At 36.2% G+C, this 21,045-nt stretch overlaps 2 protein-coding genes across 3 annotated transcripts in view; one reads left to right on the top strand and one right to left on the bottom strand.

The window, feature by feature from the left end:
- LOC137063328 (epidermal growth factor receptor-like) overlaps window positions 1–17,234 on the bottom strand; it is a 38,459-nt gene extending 21,225 nt beyond the window's left edge. The window contains exons 1-6 of one of the 2 annotated variants that reach the window (XR_010901370.1): window positions 16,974–17,234; window positions 2,298–2,449; window positions 1,450–1,657; window positions 1,150–1,272; window positions 553–621; window positions 345–463 (exon numbers count right to left, since the gene is read on the bottom strand). Coding sequence is in view for 1 of the 2 variants with exons in the window: in XM_067434398.1 (XP_067290499.1) it covers window positions 345–463; window positions 553–621; window positions 1,150–1,272; window positions 1,450–1,657; window positions 2,298–2,449; window positions 16,974–17,085 (783 nt within the window). In the remaining variant the exon portion in view is untranslated. The remainder of the gene's footprint in view (window positions 1–344; window positions 464–552; window positions 622–1,149; window positions 1,273–1,449; window positions 1,658–2,297; window positions 2,450–16,973) is intronic. The other variant, XM_067434398.1, reaches the window with a different exon arrangement.
- Window positions 17,235–17,908: 674 nt separating this feature from the next.
- The window catches only part of dnah5l (dynein, axonemal, heavy chain 5 like), a 49,952-nt gene continuing 46,815 nt past the window's right edge, over window positions 17,909–21,045 (top strand). Inside the window, exons 1-3 of the mRNA XM_067434400.1 lie at window positions 17,909–17,958; window positions 18,909–19,130; window positions 20,869–20,957. Coding sequence (XP_067290501.1) covers window positions 18,929–19,130; window positions 20,869–20,957 — 291 coding nt within the window. The 5' untranslated portion in view covers window positions 17,909–17,958; window positions 18,909–18,928. The remainder of the gene's footprint in view (window positions 17,959–18,908; window positions 19,131–20,868; window positions 20,958–21,045) is intronic.

The raw sequence follows: 21,045 nt of genomic DNA, 5'->3' as shown, positions 1-21,045 counted from the left end.
GCTCTATGTTATGTCTTGTAATAATTGATTAATCCAATAGCCTTTGGCAAAAGTGCAATTCTCAACATTTTGCTCATTTTGTTGCTTTTTTTTAATTAAACTTACCCACATTCAAGAGTTGATAAAAAATAATGCAAGAAGCTAGAATAAAATGGGGAAGTGTGTTAAAAACAAAGTGTGAAACTTTTGTGAAAATAATCAAAAATGCTAGGGCTGGCTGGCAACATTTTCAAAAATGCTAGCAGGGAAAGAGTTAAAATGTTAGACATTTATCTTTTATGATACTTTTATGAAAACTTTATGAAGATTTTATTTAATTTTTACAGCAAGATCGCACCACTCACCAGACAGTCTGTGGCTCGGGGTCCAGTGCAGCCCGCAGCGCAGTGTTCACTGCAGCAGTCGATGGGTTTGGGACCCCTGCACCTCCGCGAGCACTGCTCAGCACAGTTCAACCGAGTCACTGACAAGAGAAGACCAAAGAGCCTTTGTTAGGACATAGCTCACTCACACACATGCCTTTTGGAGAATTATATATACAACTGAATTTACAGGTCTGGCAGTTCTCTGGTCCTGGAGCCCAACACGATCCATTAAAGCACGCTGGGTCACATCGTATGCCTGAGGTATGAAAGAAAGTGTCTGTTTTATGATCTTATTTAATATACATTTAACATTAGAAGTTTCTTCTGCTCACCAAGGGTGCATTTATTCAATTAAAAACACTGTAAAAACAGAATTATTGTGAAATATTATTACAAATTAAAATTATAATAGTTATTCTATTTTAATATTAAATTGTAATTCATTCATGTGATGCAAAGCTGTATTTTCAGCATCATTACTCCAGTCTTCAGTCACATGATCCTTCAGAATTCATTCTGATATGATGATTTACTGCTCAAGAAACATTTACTATTATTATCAATGTTGAAAACAGATGTGCTGCTTTATATTTTTGTGGAAATCATGATATTTTTTCAGGATAAAAGAAAGATCTAAAGTAATCTTTTGTAACATTACAAATGTCTTTACTGATTTATTTAATGCATCCTTGCCGAATTGAGGTATTCATTTTCAGAAACATTCAGAAATCCCAGACTTTTGATTGGTAAAATATGTTTATTTTTTAAAACTTTAAACACTTACACCGAGGGTCAGTTCCTTTAACATCCACATCACTGTCTTCCTGCACAATGTCCAACCACTGTATGGTCTTCACATTGCAAAGCAAAGGATTATGGGCTATTTTAACCCCGCCTTTAAGAATTTCTGCCAGATAAAGAGAGGAAAAACGGTTCACGGTAAATAGAAAATGTAACTTCACATACAGCTCTAGGGCAGAAACCGTTTTTGGTGCTTGCACGTGCGTAAATGTGCTTCTCATTTGTACTCAGACACTTTGTATAAAATGCATCTGCTAAATGAGTAAATAAAATGTACTTCTACCTGTGAGGCTTCTCATGCGCAGCTCTCTAAGGCCGCTGGTGATGCTGTTGTTCTGTAAAGACTCATTCCTGTGGAAGTTTGACAGCACAGCAAGGGCGTACTTGCCATCAAAGAGAGAATGTCCTCGAATGAGGCGTAAGTTTTCCAATGGTATCAAATCCACGTAGTTTATTCCTATTAGAACGTAGCCACCAACTTCTTCAATGCTCTGTGGGTATAGAAAAAAAGAATATTGTAGTCAGGCCCCTGAAATCCCATTTAAAGTCTCTGATTTGTTTGTTCTACCCTATTATGCGCTTTTTAAAAGTCTTCATTTTATTTCTTGGGTTTACTAGAATGGGTTTTCATGTTTGATTTAAAAATTTTTTTTTAAAAATCACATTCTCCATTGTTGTAGCTCCTCTCTTATCCCAGTCTGTCAGTAATGCTTTGTTTAGTTCCTGTCTCTGTAAAACCCCTCCTTCTGAAAAGCTCAATGTGCTCTGATTGGTCAGCTGGACCACTGTGTTGTGATTGGACAAGTGTTTTGAGCGTGTTTTGGATGTCACGCCGCTTACCATAAACATGAGTTTCAACACTACTATCTAACTCAACCAGGCCCTGCCGCCTCTATTTTCGGAAATTATTATGGGTGGGAATTATGAGGAATATTGAGTAAAAGAGTGTTTGTTCCTGGAAGGAAACTCAAGACTACAATCGAGGCTTCTCAGGGAGTTCAGAAACATTGAGTACTGATATAACTCCCTTTGGAGTAACCTTGTTCTTTTAACCAATTAGTAGTCTAAGATTTAGTCTCATAATTGCATATTTAGTCTTCTATTTTATTAAATCTAACTGATGTCACTCACCCTGAGGAAAGAGAGGTCGTGGTACTCCTGAACGTTGGTTACCTCCAGGTTCTCCAGCACTATTGTGCAGTTACTATACATCCGCACCATGGCCCTGTAGTGGTCATCTGGCTGTGCCAGCAGAGTCAGCTTATTATTGGTTCCCTGACATACTGAAGAATAAAGCAGAGGTCAAATCAATACTCAGGTAAGGTCATATGACAGAAAATACTCAAATTAAGCAAAAAAGGGGAATAATAACTTCTTTCGTTACCTACAAGTTAGGGACTACGTTCGGAAATACTTAAGAGAATTTGAGACTGAATCAAAATCTGAAATAGATGACTGTCTGAAATTGTCTCCTAACGAAAACAAACTGATATCCCGCATCTATAACAATCTCTTATTAATAAGCTCCCCATCGACTGAAAATTATAAGCATAAGTGGGAAGAGGAACTTGGTGAAATTATTCCAGATGACTTATGGGAAGAAAGTCTTGAAAACATACATAATTGTTCAGATAACGCAAGACATTGTCTTGTCCAATTTAAAATTATACATAGGCTTCATTACTCAAAGGAGAAATTACATAACATATACCCAGAAGTATCATCTATGTGTGATAAGTGCCACTCTTCCAAAGCAACACTTCTCCATTGTTTTGCTCTATGCCCAACGGTTCAAGTGTTCTGGATTGATATATGCAACATTATGTCTGAGGTCATAAACACTTCAATTAAACCTGAGCCCCTGCTCATCATTCTTGGAATATCTGAGACATTCAGGAAATTGAGTGTATGTCAGCAGCGTTTTCTCTCTTATTGTTTCATAATGGCAAAGAGATTGATCCTCATCCTATGGAAGGGCACAACTGTACCTACCTCAAAGATGTGGTTAGATGATTTAACTAACACACTTCACTTAGAAAGGAAAAGGTATACGCTGAGGGACAGGCTCAACTTATTCAACAAAACATGGAAACCCCTCATATCATACCTAAAAATTACACAACAGTCAGCATCTAGCACATGATATATGACAATTGGTTCTTGAGTGAAGGTCTTCAGGAGGAAGGGTGGGTAGGGTTGAGATAGATGGGAAAGGGATAGACGAGTGGATAAGTGGTTGGGACAGTTTGGGTAATTGTGGTTAGCCTGATGATTTTTTTTTTTTTTTTGTATTGCTGTTACTTGTTTTAATGTTGTATTATTTAAGCTTACTGTTGTTAGATTTATTTATTTTAAATATCTAAATTTTTTATTATTATTGTTACTTACTTTTAAAGAGAAGGGGAGATGAGACTCTGATTGGTTTATTGCATGTTATGCCCAAAACACACCCATGAGTCATTAAGAGACGAGGGACAACCCTTGTAGATCATTTTTTCCGTTGTTAAACTAGCAAAAGTGATTTGCGACGTGTGCTTCAGAGCATGCGCTTAGATCGTTAAAATAGGGCCCACAGTGTGTGGAATAGAGGTGACTGTAGTTTTTAGTATTTATTTTTCATTTATTTAGACAAATTTGCATAGTTTTTAATATCGGCCATTTGTCTGTTCTCAGCATGAAAACAAAATCATCTTGTCAAATTTCATTTTATTGGTGCATCACTAGATTTTCCATCATGCATGTTTAAAAGGAAAATGAATGAAAAGTATTATTTAATGTGGCAATATTTGTAGAATCGTTTTGAGTCATCAGTGACACATAACCCAAAAATCATTTGCAACACCAAGGAGCTCTGAGCTTAACTAACTGTAATATCAGACTATTCCGTATCAAAATATCTCCGTTTGTGTTCCACAGAAGAAAAGATAAGTCATTCCAGTTTGAAAGGACACAAGGGTGCTTCTTTTGTTGTTGTTGTGAACTATACCTTTAAAACACGGCCTACTATAAAAAAACTAATGCACACTTTAGAGCCCTTGTCATTGCTCGCAGTAACATGAGATCATCTCATGCACTGAACACACTAAACCTAGATCATATTTCATTGATCACCTCTAAACTATTTCCACAGAGTTCCTGAACATTAGAAGTTCATATTACCATGTTTGCATATTTTACATAGTGCAATCTTCTATTTATGAAAATATGATACTTTCCAAAACTCAATGTGCATCTAAAGCTATAGTCAAAAACAAGTGTTTGTTTAGTCTCTGCTGTGTTTCTCCTGTCATGCAGGTGTTGAATTCCTGCAGTCATCGTTAGGTGTCTCATCTCCAGTGGAAGAGCAAATTCTAGGGGTGGGAACTACGTGATCAAGAATGTGGTTCACAAAGGGTGAGACTCAAATATTGCACACAAGCGTTGCTCAGCTTGAGAACCGGTTGAATTCTTGCCTGCCACGTGCAAGACAAGGATTGTATTTCCAGTCGGTGCTGGTAACTCAATTATCATCTATTTTCCCTAAGGGATCAAAAGTGTCTAAAGTGAAAGCAAGGAATTGATAGAAAGGAAATTAAATAGTTTTAGACATAGACTCTGTTCCAAAAACCTAGTTTGCATCCTACCTATATATCACTTGAACACATGTAGGCATGCCTCTGACAAGAAGGCTGTTCCAGAAAGTAGCCACATAATTATGTTGCGGTGTTCTAATAATGTAGCCTGGATGCCAGCCGAACTTATCCCCGCCCACAATTTTTTTAGGTCGAGCAGTTCGGTCTGGCCTTGCTCCATAGAGGAGTAATTATCCCCGAACAGAAACATGGGGGAAAAATGGCGTTTGGGGAGTAAAATGTGTGTTATTTTGGCAAGGTTGCCTGCTAAAATTCGCACTCATGGGTCTATATATCACATAATAGTCGCTTCAACCCGCGGACATAGAAAACAACCCGCGGGGGGAAAAACGCGGACTTGGCAACACAGTGCAGTTTAACTATGTTGACATTTGACAATGCGTCGCTTCGTTGCTCTGATTGGTTGTTGGTCTATCCTATTGATGTCTCTCCTGGTTCGGTTGAAACACGCCCCATAATCACAGCCCAATGGAGCAGTTTCAGACTCATATTCTGACTAGAATTGAGTATGACCACGTCAGGCTACTAATAATGCATTCACGTAATGAATTCTTTGTCGTACATTTTAATTACCTGGGGCACTTTTTTGTGCTTAAACAATTTGCAATGAGCATACAGTAATTATTTTACAATGTTTATTTGTACAACTTATTAAATATAAAATATGTATTAGCATATATGGAGAAATTAATGTTCAAAAGCAAAATATTACCAACTATTTTAAACAATATTATAAATATATTAAAATATATATATTTTTATTTTAAATGTCATTTATTCCTGTGATGTCAAAGCTGAACTTTCAGCCACATTACTTCAGTCTTCAGTCACATGATCCTTCATAAATCAATAATTAATTTAATTTAATTATTTAGGTAAACAACAGCATTAATTTCAAATTGAAATAGTTTTTACTGTCACTTTTGATCATTTGATGGGATAGTTCACCCAAAAATGGGTAAACCACATGGAAAGCGATTCACTGGAAGTAAATGGACTGCATTTATATAGCGCTTTTATCCAAAGCGCTTTACATTTTGCCTCACATTCACACACCGACGGCAATGTCAGCCATGTAAGGCGCCATCCAGCTCGTCGGGAGCAGCTGGGGTTAGGTGTCTTGCTCATGGACACTTCGACACTTGGTCAGGTGGAACCTGGGATTGAACCACCAACCTTCTGGTTTGTAGACAACCTACATGAACCACTGAGCCACTGCCGCCCTAGCTAGAAGCTAGATATTTTACTTTGTAGTGTATTAAATATGGATATCTTTATTACAAAAACCCATCATTTATCTTTAGAAGGCCTTTATTAACCCCCTGTAGCCTCGAAATCTAGAAGCACCCTAGTGGCAGTAAATTTAATTTGCCGCGAGTGTAATCTAGCAACTCTCGGTAGACCTATGAGCTGGAAAAACCAAACTCTGGTCAGGCCAATCACATTGTTTGTATAGGTGGGCGGCTTAACATAATGATGCCAGAGTTGCGGAGGTTCAGCGTTGATACTTGTAACCAAAGAAGCAGGCGAACGGCGGCCTTTTGAATCGGCTTTGGCCACGACTCTGGAAGACTTGGAGTTAAGCTTTTCTTTGAGAAAAGAACAAAGAACGGCACTGAAATCATTCTTAAGAAGGGATGATGTGTTCGGAGTTTTGCCGAGATTTGCTCGGATTGAGCCCTGTCATTATTGAGTTCCTAGACCCAACATCTTGATTTGGGTCTGGCTTGTCAGGCTAAACCCCCAGAGCTGTGTGGAGCACTTTTATAATGGATGGATGCACTTTTTTGGGCTTCGAGTTTTGTGCTGGGGTTCACTGTCATTATACATTTTTAAATATAATTCTGATTGAATTCGTCTGAAAGAAGAATGTCATACACACCTAACTATCCCTTCAAAGCAGCTGAGTAAAAGGTTTGTTTTTTTAATTAAAAATTGACTGACCCCAAACCTTTGAAGAGTAGTGTTTATGTTTTATACACTCACCTAAAGGATTATTAGGAACACCTGTTCAATTTCTCATTAATGCACTTATCTAATGAACCAATCACATGGCAGTTGCTTCAGTGCATTTAGGGGTGTGATCCTGGTCAAGACAATCTCCTGAACTCCAAACTGAATGTCAGAATGGGAAAGAAAGGTGATTTAAGCAATTTTGAGCGTAGCATGGTTGTTGGTGCCAGACTGAGTATTTCACAATCTGCTCAGTTACTGGGATTTTCACTCACAACCATTTCTAGGGTTTACAAAGAATGGTGTGAAAAGGGAAAAACATTCAGTATGCGGTGAAATTTATTCAGTCCTGTGGGTGAAAATCCCTTGTTGATGCTAGAGGTCAGAGGAGAATGGGCCGACTGTTTCAAGCTGATAGAAGAGCAACTTTGACTGACATAACCACTCGTTACAACCGAGGTATGCAGCAAAGCATTTGTGAAGCCACAACACGCACAACCTTGAGGCGGATGGGCTACAATAGCAGAAGACCCCACCGGGTACCACTCATCAACACTACAAATAGGAAAAAGAGGCTACAATTTGCACAAGCTCACCAAAATTGGACAATTGAAGGCTGGAAAAATGTTGCCTGGTTTGATGAGTCTCAATTTCTGTTGAGACATTCAGATGGTAGAGTCAGAATTTGGCGTAAACAGAATTAGAATATGGATCCATCATGCCTTGTTTCTACTATGCAGGCTGGTGGTGGTGGTGTAATGGTGTGGGGTTTTCTTGGCACACTTTAGGCCCCTTAGTGCCAATTGAGCATGGTTTAAATGCCATGAGCATTGTTTCTGACCATGTCCATCCCTTTATGACCACCATGTACCCATCCTCTGATGGCTACTTCCAGCAGGATAATGCACCATGTCACAAAGCTTGAATAATTTCAAATTGGTTTCTTGAACATGCCAATGACTTCACTGAACTAAAATGGCCCCCACAGTGACCAGATCTCAACCCAATAGAGCATCTTTGGGATGTGGTGGAACGGGAGCTTCGTGCCCTGGATGTGCATCCCACAAATCTCCATCAACTGCAAGATGCTATCCTATCAATATGGGCCAACATTTCTAAAGAATGCTTTCAGCACCTTGGTGAATCAATGCCACGTAGAATTAAGGCAGTTCTGAAGGCGAAAGGGGGTCAAACACAGTATATGGTGTTCCTAATAATCCTTTAGGTGAGTGTCTGTAGTTAGTTTAATAAACTATGGGAATCAATAGTAAGTCCAGTCTCCCATGCACAGGGAGTGATATTTTTGAGTTGCAGCCAATAGTGTGTTCCAGCTTAATCACCTACGGGGGTCTGTTTCAATATGGTCTTTGAAGACAGCTGTCTATGTAGACAGTAGACAGACTGGCAGCTCACTAGGTTTTGGAACAGATCTAGTGTGTGTTTTTTGTAACTTTGAAATTGGGATGCATATTTGACTCATTCTGTCTTAAAACTTTTTTTTATTCTTCGTTACAGCATGATATAATGATATAATATACATAAAGTATATTTCCACTTTTGCAAAATTTGAATTTTTGACAGGCAACAGTCCTACCTGTGAAGCTGTTTTGTGAAATGTGAAATGGTCAGGGCCAACGATCATTGTTGAGACATGCATGCACCTCTTGCATAAATTACTTTCTGAAAATCTAGCATGTCTAAATTCATCAGTGTTATGACATTAGTTAGTTGTCAAAAAACAAAATGGCACTGGCTTTATTATCTGCTCTAGGGCAGATTTCAACTAAAGATTAAGTTCAGGTTTTAACCCTTAGCTATCTCTTCACTAGCCCCTTAAACGTGAGATTGTCTAAAGAGAGAGATTGCAAAACTTGCAGCTGTTTTCTACGGGCGGCTGTTAAGCAGCGGCGCCTCAGGCTTGAGCCCGAACCAGGGGATGTGACTCAACAGGTTGCTCCTTGAAAAAAATATTCATGGAGGAACATCTTAACTCCCTCTTTACGTCACATCAAACCATCTGGAACAACAGAACGATGATGAACTCAACTGTTTTATCTTTTGCAACTGATGCAAAGCATGCACAAGGGTTATCGAGACTCCATCAGTGCAAAGAATCACAAGACTTGAGAAGTGCAGTAATGCAAAGTAATAAATCAACCTGTCATTTCCTTTGGAACAATACCTGCAGCATATGACAGAAACAAAACCGCCTGCCCCAAAACGTACACTTCCGCTAAAAAAGATTGCATCCTTTTATTGAGCATGGATGCATCAAATTTCCCGAAAGTGATAGTCAACACATTGTACAAAAGATTTTTATTTCAAATAAATGCTGCTCTTTTGTACTTTCTATTCATCAAAGAATCCTGAAAAAAGTATAAAGGTTTACATAAAATATGAGAACTATTTTCTTGCTTTCTTCATAAACTTCTCTCACGCATGGCTTATCTGCTTAAGTACATGGATGCACAGGGTAGAAATGATGATAGATTAATTACGAGATAATCTGGGATCATCTTCTCAAGGCTGTCAAGGCATATCATTTATTTTTTACAAGGTCATGCGATAGTTCCCATGCTTTCCCATACTTCCTTTGTTACCTACGGCTTTCTTTGCTCTATTTTTCTTTTTCTTATGCCTCATTTTCTCACTGTTTTTATTGTATATGCTTTGGGTGACAGGACTTTGGATGACTATCCCATGTAACTGGTTTGAAGGTAAAACATTCAGATGATGTATTTCCTTTGTTACCTTTTTAGTAATAGGCCATGCACTGTTATTAAATATAATGCTACTATTTTACTTTTAAAAATCTGATGCTTCTGGTATATAAGCACGCTAAATCACTTAGATGGATTTTTTTGTGTGGAAATATTAAACTTGATTTAAAAAAAAAAAAAAGTAATGCCTTTAAGGGAGTCACGCATGGTACGCTTTTGCATTTAGGACAAAACAATCAACCGTAATTCCAGTAGGTAATGTCATAATTGCATAGTTGCATTTATTGTATATATATAGTTATTTTGTTTAGAGTTTGGAAACTAAATGCATTTGTTTTCTTACAGATGACAGTGTATCTGGATGTCCTTTTGATGACTAAGTTTGATTGTGGGCAGAGAACTGAATCGACTGTTTGTAGAGTAAGTTTGCACTGTTGCAAAAAGTATTGATCCACAAGACCACAAAAAGTCAACAGGGTTTGTCATAACGCATCCTGTTTTCCATCTGAAAGTCTTTCCAGGAATACACCTAAAGGGAAATCGTATTTATGCGTTGGAACATGTGCTCTGCTAATTCAGATGAGTTAGCCTGGAAAGCAGAATTTTCACATATCTTAAATTTATCTATTTATTTAAATTTACCAACCCATTGAAAATCATTACATTACTAATACATATAGTATTAGTAATGTAATGATTTTCAATTGGTTGATCTGTAGTTAGTGACGAAAGTTAAACAATGTTGACTGATTCTGACCTTTTTTGTACCTTCAAAAAGGTACAATGTTGAGGCTACAGTCTTTCACACGTTTTACCGATTTTAAGACACGTGATCTGATGCAATGACTTAACAGTAACAGTGATTTATACAGTACCAATTAATGTTTAAAAATTCTTGAAAGGCAAATGGTTTTCAATTTGAGATTAGCAGTTTCACATGATTGTGCTTTTTACATCTTCTCTTTTTCTTTACTGTGCAATAGAGAGCACGGTAGTCACCCTAAATGAGAGACATGTGGATAAAATACCGTCTAACTGAATTGTAGTAAATACAATTTACAGAGTGAAACAGAGACGTCTCACTCCATAGCAGTGTGCTTTTTTATAAAACAACAGTCTGTCTAAATCAAATAAGCAACATATTGTCCATTGTTGACCTCTCCATCAAATTTCAACCATTGTATGAATTTGGCTCTTTGTGGGACAATTTGCTGACTGCAAAAGTAAAAACATGGTATGATCACTGCATTTGGTAAACAACATGAGACATGCATTTTAGTATATTAAAATATTTTGCTGAAGAAAACATTAATTATTGAAATGTAGGGTAACACTTAATTGCGATGGTCCACTACATTACTAAATGGAACATTAGTGTGTTAGTAGATTGTCATTTCTGTTCAGAAAACCATTCTGTTTTTAGTGTATTGTTGTCTTGATTTAAAAAAGGTAAGGTAATTTATTTATAAAGCACAATTTTAAAAAACGGGTAGTTGACCAATGTGCTGAAAAATCCCCAAAAACACTAATGTTATACAATATACACATAAAAAATCACATAAAAACAAAACAAGCTAAATGCTAAAAAAGCCGAATTATTCATTCAAGGCCAGTAGTTGGCGATGTTACACTACGTGCCTGTAGACTAAACACGTAATTTGCATGTGCGTCACCATTTTCACAAATTCACATTTTTAATGTACAATGAGACAACAGTATTGTATTCAAAGTCATTTTCAAAAGTTAGCATTTTGAGGCCCCCTAAACGCTGTTGTGTAAATACACGGCCAAGACGCATACAAAGTTTTCCGGTTTTGGTTGAAAATGATGTAGTGTAAACGTCCCTAGCTCATTCTACTAACCTGAACCCTAACCTAACAGTCTACTAATACTCTAATGAGGGCTAGTTGACATGTAGTTGAAAAGTTACTTATAGTTAGTAGAATGTCTAAAGTGGACCCTTAAAATAAAGTCTTACAAAATTTATTCTTTGCTGTTTTTCAGTGCAAAACTTGAAATGCTCAGAAAAGTAACAGCACACCTCTCCTCAACAAGCCTCATGATTTGAGCTTGATCTTTATGGGCTGCTGTTTTCAAAATAAACACGCTTGCGTGAATCCTCAAGGCTATGGCCTTGGTTTATCGACGTCTGCAAATTATAACAACACATAATCCGACTGTTCTTGAAGTTTAATGATGGCTGCTTGTCTCATAAATAAAACAAATCTTTCAATAGGAACATCAATGTCCAGTAGGCATTATTCGGTCCTTTTTAAGGGTTGGTTTTGAAAGAATTCTCTCATCAAGACTAGATTTTGTTTATTTTTATAATTTAGAAAAAATGCAGTAAAAAAGTAATATTGTGAAACATTGTTACAATTTGAAATGAATTCTCTTGTGATGTATTTTAAAATAACGTATGTGATGCAAAGCTGAATTTTCAGCATCATTACTCCACACTGTAAAAAAATGATCTGTTCAATAAGTTATGACAACATATGTTTTTACATTGTTTTAACTCATCAAAATAAGTTAAGAAATGTTAAACTTGTTTTTATTTGTTATACAAGATGTAACTCATTTTTAAGTCAGTTTAACATAATTTAAGTTGAAATAACTTAAAAATCCAAGTTGATTGTACTCAAAAATTTCAAAATTTGCCTTTTTTTACAGTGCAGTCTTCAGCATCACATGATCCTTTAGAAATCATTCTTATGCTGATTTCAATGTAAATTTGACTTCAGTGCCACTTTTAATGCATCCTTGCTGAATGAAAATTCTTTAAAAAAAATGTACAGTAGTAAAAAAAACTAAATCTATTTGTAATTTCCCTTATTTTTCATTAACAGTGTTTAGTTTTGCATCATCTTTTTAGAAACGAGTTACTTCTGAAACAAGCCCGATAATGTTGGCCACAGATAACCTCTACCTATAAAGACACATAATTGACTAAATATAAGGGCATCTCACAGACTATAATTGATTTTTCCCTCATATTTTAAACGAGAATCAATGAAACGTTTCATACCACTTAGCAGATCAATGAAATATGAGGTTCAAATGGATGACAACATTTTTTTTGACATGTTTAACAATAATAGATTGCAGTTATGTGTTCATTTACATTGATTACTTTACTTTCCATTCAATTTAGCCTTGAAGCTGGTGGTCAGATGCTGTAGGAGAACAGAAGAGTTGTTCTAGTCTTTAGTTAATAACAGTGGTCATAGTGACCCTGGATATTTAGAGTTTTAAGACAATTAGATTTAGATCAAATAGTGATGTCTAGACCAAATTACAGCACTGAACGCTGGGTAGAAAGAGGACACAAATATCTTTAGTGATTAACGCATGGATGTGGACTAAGAGAGGGATGTTTATTCAGATACCATGTATTTATACCAGCTCATATTGTATGTGTCAGATGCAAACCTGTATGAGTTTCTTTCTTCTGCTGAACACAAAAGAAGTTAAGGTAACTTAGTTTTTTAAGGTAACTTAAAGGGTTACTTCACCGCTTTTTCATATTAAACTATGTTATTCCCTAACTAAAATGAGTTGTTACATACCTCTCTCGTCTCAGTGCGTGCTCTTAATCGCTCTGACGCGCGGTGATCATCTGATAGCATTTAGCTTAGCCCACTAAGCCCAGTTCATTCGCTATGGTACCAAACGGAGATCAAGTTAGAAGTACCAAACACCTCCATCTTTTCCCTATTTAAATACAGTTACACGATTAGTTGAACGATCAAGTATGGTGACAAAATAAAACGTGGTACTTCTCTAATCGGATTAAAAAGGAGAACTATAATGTATGGCGGATTAGCACTTCTGAGAGTACTTCGGCTCGGCGCAGTAAAAAGTCCCGGCTGAAACATCTTTCCTCACGCCTCCCCCTCACTCTCTCATTTCTGTCAATAGGGAGATGTGAGGGAAGATGTTTCGGCCGGGACATTTTACTGCACCGAGCCAAAGTACTCTCAGAAGTGCTATTCCGCCATACATTATAGTTCTCCTTTTTAATCCGATTAGAAACGCGCCACGTTTTATTTTGTCACCATACTTGATCGTTCAACTAATCGTGTAACTGTATTTAAATAGGGAAAAGATGGAGGTGTTTGGTCGCTTCTAACTTGATCTCTGTTTGGTTCCATAGTGAATGAACTGGGCTTAGTGGGCTAAGCTAAATGCTATCAGATCGTCACCGCGCATCAGAGCAATTAAGTGCACGCACTGAGACGAGAGAGGTATGTATCAACTCGTTTAAGTTAAGGGAATAACATAGTTTAATATGAAAAGGCAGTGAAGTATCCCTTTAAGGTTTTTTTAAGTTAGGTAACCAAACAGAGGATGAAGCCCATTGCCTTATATATATTGTCCATCATCAACTGTTTGGTTTCCAACATTCTTCTAAATATCTTCTTTTGTGTTCAGCAGGAGAAATAAATTCATACAGGTTTGGAACAACGTGAGGGTGAGTAAATGATGACAGAAATGTCCTTTTTGGGTGACCTATCGCTTTAAGTACAAAAATGTATAAATAACAATTGAGATTAATCATGATTATTTTTGGTTCCTGAAAGGAAACTTCCTTTTATTTTTCAATGGAACCAGTTTTATGTTATTCATCATGTGTTCAGTATGAAATATGCATCTGATTTTTGTTTGACCAAATGTTTCTGGCCTAATTGTCTCCCGAAAACAGTGCCAAATTAATGTTGTGACATAATTTGTCAAACTCTGGGCCTGACTCTGCATGCCACCGACTGTGAATGATGAAATCCTCTGTGCTCAAATGCAAGATCAGATAGTGACAGAGTAACCCTTCCACAATGTCTAGCTTTGTTGCATGAACATTTAAAAGGAAGTCTTCAGATTAATCTTGGACCAGTAATCCACACCTACACAAACCCAAATCCATGATTCACGTGAATGGGTGCTGTTCAATTCCTCTTCAAATAAAATTCCAACAACCTATTTTTCTCTTTTTTTCTGCCACGTGCTATGGGAATGAAACACAGTATTAGTTGCCCCTGAGACAGGTTATGCTGATACATGCATACCACGGGCCAACGCTAGAAGGCTTTCCGCCCCTAAATTGACAGGTCATTAAAAGGCTAGGTGTGTGATTTAACGAAAAAGACTCGCAAGAAATAATGACTGCCTTCTCAAACACTGCCATTGGTCTGAAAACAGATAGTCCAGCCTCAAACTCACAACACTGGTGGAGCCAATGTTAATGTCCATAGAGCTGATCGGGATGCTTAAACAAACAGAGCTATGTTTTGATAGCATGAAACTGTTTGCACTTCTCAGGAGAAAGTCTTTCCTGGGACAGGAGAGACTCTTTTATTTAAATTACACACTTCACCTTTAAAGGGATAGTCAACCAAAAGGGTTTGAATATGAATTTTCTTTCTAGAGTTTTCTTGAAAGTAGGACTGTCACATTCATTTGATATGATTCATTATAAAATGTGCATGAACACTTTCTGTGTGATTGAAGGATTTAATTGCAATACTGCTAAAGCCACAATAATGTGACTTTTCTAAGATGTTGTTGTGAATAATAAGACAAATTAATTGTTATATCTTGTGATTTAATACAAAGTTTCCTAGAAAAACATAATTCTTGTCATTAGGCCATGAATTACATGGGGCAAAGTTAAAATGAGTGAAGTTAGTATCTATCCGTATATTGAAATGCAAGAAATAATGCAAAAGGACAGATAACAGGAAGTAAAAAAATGAAAATATATTCATGAACACAGCTTTTCTTCAGACAGTAGCACAAGCCTGCATAATAGCTGCATTTCAATTCAATGATCCAATGTTGTTACCCAACATTCAGTTATTCAGTAATTCCCCTGCTGTCTGTAAATTGTTAAATTGAAATCTGTTAATCGAGTTGTACCGTCTACGTCATTAGATTCTTTGCAGAAGGTATGATCACAATGCCCTGGATATCACGCAACCACTCTTTTGTGTATGAGAGGTGTGCTTGCTTATCAAATAACAACAATTTGACTTCCTTCATAAGTGTGTATTTAGAGACAAATCTGTCCATTTTATACTTTTCAATGCAGAATCAAGTCCAGTTTTTGCCTAGTCTGCTCTGGGATAGTGTTGGTAGCCCCCCATCTGCTGTTAATTTCTCAACTGGCAAGAAACCTCAAACAGCATGTTAAACACAGTCTGTTCGGGTAGAGAGACTGGACCACAAACAGAGGGCCCAGACCCCACTCAGTGGGGCAGCTGTCTAGCGATACCATCTGCTGGTGTTGAACTCTTGGCCCTTATCCTGTGGTCACCAGTCTCAAAAGTTCATCAAGTATTTTTAAATTAGCTGTAATTACCTTCATTACACTTTTAGCAACATTAAAAAAAGGGGGGGTCACTTGTTGGGGTTAAAAACAAACCTTCAGTTAGTGTCGTACAGATGATTAATAATGTCACCAAAGCTCTCTATTCTCCACTGTAAAGCCTAACGCTCAAAATAATGAATTGGGTTGAGTGGAGCCAACACGAAATAAAACAAATTAGTTCAAACAAATCCATTTAATGAGTACTTGGAACTTTATTTTTCTTTTGAATTTGCAAAATTTCGACACATTTCAAGGTTTATGAGCTTGTTTCTTTTAATTTAGACTAACTTAAATTTAACCGAAACAGGGCTGGGATTTCTATTTCCCAGCATGGTTTGCCTTGACACTCAAAAGGGACAGTAAATGCCAAAATTAAGTGTATTATTATTATTATTGTGCAAGATTAACATTAAGTGGGAGATTTAGTAGTGTTTATTGTTTTGTTATGCTGGTTTAGAAGTGTTTCTGTTATGTTGCGGGGGGGGGGGGGGGGGGGTTGGTTACCATCATGTGATAAGTGGAGCATGAGCTTAGTTTGAGAACATACATATGTTAAATGTATTATATTGCTGTCCTCATTCAGCAAGTGTTATGCCAATGCTACCAATTAACAAGGTGGCATTTATTGAATTAGCATGTTAAAGCTAGTCAAGTTTCCACTAAAAATTAGATTACATGATATTTTTAAGTTAAATATACAAATTAGCTTACTCAAATATTTCAAGTTCAAAGCAATTAAAAAGTATGACTGCAAAATAAAATCTTCAAGGTATGCTTACTTAAACTTTAAATTTCTTAATTTAAAAAAAAAGTGAGGCAACTGATTGCCTCAATCATATTGAGTTTAACCAACCTATTTGGGTTTACAGTGTTAATAATTTTCAGATCATTCGATTTTAATCATATTTTATACATTGTACGTAAACTATTGATCTGAAACATAATATAATTCTATCTATCTAGAGTTTGTTTATATCAAAAGTCAAAAGTGTGGACACACTTGACTAAAATTATGCATCTAATGTCTTATTTTCCTCTCATGTGTTTTAAAAGACGTTATGTTTGTGTAGAAAAGGAAAGATAAATCAGTTAAACCTAAGGCGTTTTTAGTGACAGTTAAAGTTAAAACTTCACTCACCTTTCCTCTCAGAAACGGAGCACCACACCGCACTTATCAGCACGAAGCAGACGATTCCAAATTCAGAAAACAGAGATGGCTTCGTAACCCTCATGCTTAACAGTGGATTCATTCTAAAGCATTATTTTTGGTTAGATATTCCCACAAATTAACAATATGTAGCTCGTATTAGAGATTATCCAGTTAACCAGCGGCAGTTCCCGTTCAGCTCTTCCACAGCAGCGCAACGTGTCTGAGCGCTTCTCAGTACAGCTGTGACATGACGTAGTTCACCTTCACTGCACGCGACGCGCCGCAACTGAATCACTGTGTGTGTGTGTGTGTGTGTGTGTGTGTGTGTAAGTAGGCACTTAGAGACTGTAATTTTATTTGACACCGCATTTGCTATTCCAATGTCAGAAAGGATTCATTTTTCTCAAATTGTCAAAATTATGTTTTGTTTTGAAAATACCTATATATATATATATATATATATATATATATATTTTTTTTTTTTTTTTTTTTTTTTTTTTGCGAATATTATGCCATAATGCACGTTAAGTTTCTCTCACCACAGTTCTCTTTTGAGCCTGTTAATCAAAATGTAACTTTCCGTAGGCTACATGTAAGTGAATATAAAATATATACAATGCCCCAAAAATGGTAACGTTCAAACACTGATTTATATAAAGGTCATTTATATAGTTCAGTGCGTTCAAAATCCCAATTTAAGAGGTCAATGTCTTATGAAACATGATTGCATTCACTAAATGTCAGTTTATTCATCATATTGTTTTTAATTGAGGAAAAATGACGCATAATGTATTACTATAATAAATAATTCATTATTTAATATAATAATGAAATGTTCCTTCAAACAGATCATGTTTTTCTATCTTCTATTTGCAAGTCTCACTCTCTTGCTCGTGCGTCAGTTACTATAGTAACAATAAACTTTGCCTCAGGCAGTTTGTTCTTCTCACAGATTTGACGACCCGCAGGCAAGGTGAGTGCTCCAAATTAGCAACAAAAGGGAAATAATATGGTTATTTATTCTAAATATGTGTTTAATTTTAACTTTAAAGTTAATTAATCAAACTAATAGTACAAAAATAACTTGTTTAACTTTCGCTTGTTTAATCGTTGGACGCAGCCACACCGTCTAACTTTAAGATACTAAGAAGCTATTTTGCGACAAGGTAATACTATTTAATGTTATAACAAAGGATTTATTGATAATATATTTAATTTCCCCTGTTATTATTTTGGCCTGTCAAGGCTAACTACCAGAAATCCCCAAAATTCCCATATAATTAACTTGCATCCATTTGCAACTGACCAAGAGCTTTCAAACCACCAAACGTGGCGTAACGTTAGCTTTAGCTTTTCAGCTTTCCTGACCTTAGTATTCTACAGTTTTCCTAAATTAATAGCAAACAATGTAGTTTTCGTGTATGGCATGACTCCCAAAAAGTGCCACTGGTTAACACTGAATGTTCGTTATGTCCGTTAAGTCTAACTCCAGCTGACAAACGGTCCTAAATTTAAACAAAGACATTAATGTTAACTGTAACTAGTAACGTTAAATAGGTTTGCAATGCATAGGACGTAAATGATCCCTTATATCTATATATTACTTGAAATATATTTTAATATATTGTAAATATATGGAATTGATGGCATTATAAAATATATTATATATTCATGTAATATATTGCAAAATATAGAAATAATTGCCGCGTTCAATATATTGCTATATATTGGAAAATATAAATATTAAATCCCATGTATGTGAATATATTGGTATTGCCTAATGCATTGCATGATATTTTCCAATATACTGCAATATATTTTCGTTTAGTAAGGGATTCCATTCATATTTACATACTGCAGTGTAAAAGTGTCCTTGAATGATGAATGATGATTAATTTGAATTTCCTGACTTTTAACACATAGGAAGAGAAAACGAAGAAAAAATGTCAAAAAATGATCTCTCTGTCCCTACGGATACGAAAGGCACAGAGCAAGGAACAGTAGATTCTGGGTCAGAAGTGCCTGGCCTATCCATGGAAGAGAAACAGAGCTCCAGATTTGGGGAGGAAAGCACTATGTCGACTCCAAACCCACTCCCGTCCTCACATCTGGAAGTAAAACCACCTCTAACCACCATAAAAACAGGTATGATAGTGTTTGTGTGTGAGATGAACAGACAGATATTTTAAACTGACCTGTCTTTATATGTAGGATTCTTAGTATTGTTTATATTATTGTTAACATTTTACAATAAGGTTTCAGTTGTTAACATCAGTTAACTAACGATATTAATATTAACTAGCAATAAAATACTTATGTTAATCTATATTTATTTTCAAAATACTAATAAATTATTAAAATCTGTTAATATTATTGAATGGACATTAGCTAACAAGTACAATGAACAGCTGTATTTTTATTAACTAAAGTTAACAAATGTATTGCTTATTGCAAGTTAATGTTAGTAACGCATTAACTAACGTTAAAGGGCTAGTTCACCCAAAAATTCTGTCATTCATTTCTCATCCTTAAAGGGTTAGTTCACCCAAAAATGAAAATCCTGTCAATAATTACTTACTCTAATGTCGTTCGACACCCGTAAGACCTCCGTTCATCTTCGGAACACAAATTAAGATATTTTTGTTGTAATCCGACGGCTCAGAAAGGCCTTTTTTGACACCAATGCCATTTCGTCAAGACCCATAAAAGGCACTAAAGATGTCGTTACAAAGCCCATCTCACTACAGTATCTCTCTACAATACAAAGGCTCTACAACAATTTTATGAAGCGACGAGGATAGTTTTTGTGCACAAAAAAAACGTATTAACGACATATATAGTGATGGGCTGATTTCAAAACAAAGATTCAAACAGTTATGAATCAGCGTATCGATTCAGAATTCAGATCGCCAATGTCATGTGATTTCAGCAGTTTGACAGTTTGACATGCGATCCGAATCATCAATCAATACGCTGATTCATAACGGTTTGAAACTTTGTTTTGAAATCGGCCCATTACTATATATGTCACACAAAAACAATTCTCGTCGTTTTATAAAATGATTGTAGAGCCCACTGTAGTAAGATGGGCTTTGTGAGGTCTTTAGTGCCTTTATGGGTCTTGAGAAAGGAAATGACATTGGTGTCAATGAAGGCCTTTCTGAGACGTCGGATATCAACAAAAATATCTTAATTTGTGTTCCGAAGATGAACGGAGGTCTTACGGGTGTCGAACGGCATGAGGGTAAGTAATTAATGACAGAGTTTTTATTTTTGGGTGAACTAAGCCTTTAAACAGTTAAAATAGTCCATGTGACTCCAGTGGTTCAACCTTAATTTTATGGAGTGACGAGAATAAATTTTGTGCGCAAGAAACAAACAAAAATAATAACTTTATTCAGTAATTTCTTCACGTCTGTGAAAGTCTTATATGCAGTTTACGTTGGTCAGTCCTGTGTCAGCTTCACACATAACTCTGACAAAATTTGGAACCACTGTACTGTTTTTACTAAGTCAATAGCATAGGAGACTGACCCAGACGTGAAGAATTTGTTGAATAAAGTTGTTATTTTGGTTTGTTTTTTGCACACAAAAAGTATTCTCGTCACTTTATAAAATTATGGTTGAACCACTGGAGTCACATGGACTATTTAAAAAAAAATGAATTACTACCTTTCGGGACTTTGAAAGTGTTAATTAAATAGCTGTCTATGGAGGGTCAGAGAGCTCTTGGATTTCATCTAATAAATTACTTAATTTATGTCTTACGGGCTGGGAACGACATGAGGATGAGTAATTGATGACAGAATTAACATTTTTGGGTGAACTAACCCTTTAACTAATAGCACCTTATTGTAAAGTATTACCATATTATTTAATATAGGTGGCGGCAGACATCGAAGAATTGGAGGGCAAATGGAAAAAAACATAAATCAAACTCCAACTCCTATGTCACCCACAGTCAGCACTGCTGTGAGTAAATCTCTTTATTTTATTATTTTATTTTCTATTGGGATGGGATGTATAGTCTGCCATTTTTTATAGACCTTTGCCCATCAAC

Source organism: Pseudorasbora parva, chromosome 24, assembly GCF_024679245.1.
Source record: "Pseudorasbora parva isolate DD20220531a chromosome 24, ASM2467924v1, whole genome shotgun sequence".
NCBI classification, from domain to species: domain Eukaryota; kingdom Metazoa; phylum Chordata; class Actinopteri; order Cypriniformes; family Gobionidae; genus Pseudorasbora; species Pseudorasbora parva.
This window is presented reverse-complemented; position numbering and strand designations above follow the sequence as displayed.